The 1249-nt window shown below is 63.8% G+C and overlaps 1 protein-coding gene across 1 annotated transcript in view; it reads left to right on the top strand.

Annotated features, from left to right (window-relative positions):
• Positions 1 to 1249, top strand: part of PDK2 (pyruvate dehydrogenase kinase 2) — a 10191-nt gene that overhangs the window by 1676 nt on the left and 7266 nt on the right. Inside the window, exons 4-6 of the mRNA XM_031065193.1 lie at positions 352 to 441; positions 709 to 786; positions 1153 to 1237. Of these exons, the coding sequence (XP_030921053.1) occupies positions 352 to 441; positions 709 to 786; positions 1153 to 1237 (253 nt within the window). The remainder of the gene's footprint in view (positions 1 to 351; positions 442 to 708; positions 787 to 1152; positions 1238 to 1249) is intronic.

Raw genomic sequence — 1249 nt, 5'->3', positions numbered from 1 at the left:
TCTGTCCTGAGCATCCTCACCAGCCCCAGGGGTCTGTCCCAGGGGTCCCCACCAACCCCAGGGGTCTGTCCTGAGGGTCCTCCCAGCCCCAGTGAGCTCCTCAAGGTTCTCCCTGCCCCGATGGTCCCCTCCTAACCCCAGGGGTCTGTCCTGAGTGTCCCCATCATGACTGCGTGTCCCCAGAATGTCCCCCCAGCCCCAGGGGTCCATCCTGAGGGTCCCCACGAACCCCAGGGATTCTCTCTTGGGCATCTCCCTGGTGTCAGATGTTTCCCCCCACAGCCCCCGGTGTGCCCTGGGGGTGTCCCCGGGTGTCCCTGGGGTGTCCCCAGCTCGTTGTCCCCTCCCCAGCCCTGCTCTTCGATGGCAGCACCAACCCCGCGCACCCCAAACACATCGGGAGCATCGATCCCCACTGCAACGTGGCCAACGTGGTGAGAGGTTGGTGGGGTCTGAGGGGGTCTGGGGTCTCACCCCACGGCATCTGGGGGCAGTTTGGGGGGTGGGGGCTGCTTGAAAGCCCCCGTGGCCTCACTCATGTCACATATTTTGGGTGGCCTCAGCCACACTGTTCCCTGAGCTGTGCAGTCGCTGCAGGACACCCCAGGAATGTCCCGGGAATGGGGAATGTTTGGGGGTGGGGGGACCCCAAAGGCTGCCCCCGTTGGTCCTGGGGGTGCTGAGCCCTCTGTCCCCCCCCTTTGCCAGATGCCTACAACATGGCCAAGCTGCTGTGTGACAAATACTACATGGCCTCACCTGAGCTGGAGATCGAGGAGGTCAACGGTGAGGGGACAGCGGGGCTGAGGGGACAGTGGCAGTGAGGGGACAGTGGCAGTGAGGGGACAATGGGGGGCCCAGGCAGGGGGATCGTGGGTGGCTCCTTTGGGGTTGGGGATTCTCAGGTGGCTCCTGTGGGTTGGGGGTTCTCAGGTGGCTCCTTTGGGGTTGGGCACCCTGGGCCAGGGGGTTTCTGTGTGGTTCATTCTGGGTTGAGGGTCCCCATTCCAGGGGTATCTCAGCTCCTTTAGGGTTGGGGGATGCTTGGCTTATCTCCCTGTGGTGGGGGTGGTTCTCGGGTAACCCATTTAGGGCTGGGGCAGGTTTGGGGTCAGGATTGTCCCCACCAATCCCAATGTCCCCCCTGCCCAGCCTGCAACGCGGAGCAGCCCGTGAGCATCGTCTACGTCCCGTCCCACCTGTACCACATGCTCTTCGAGCTCTTCAAGGTAGCCCAGCCCTTTGGGGG

The sequence above is a fragment of the Geospiza fortis genome, unplaced genomic scaffold, assembly GCF_000277835.1.
Source record: "Geospiza fortis unplaced genomic scaffold, GeoFor_1.0 scaffold406, whole genome shotgun sequence".
Classification (NCBI taxonomy): domain Eukaryota; kingdom Metazoa; phylum Chordata; class Aves; order Passeriformes; family Thraupidae; genus Geospiza; species Geospiza fortis.
This window is presented reverse-complemented; position numbering and strand designations above follow the sequence as displayed.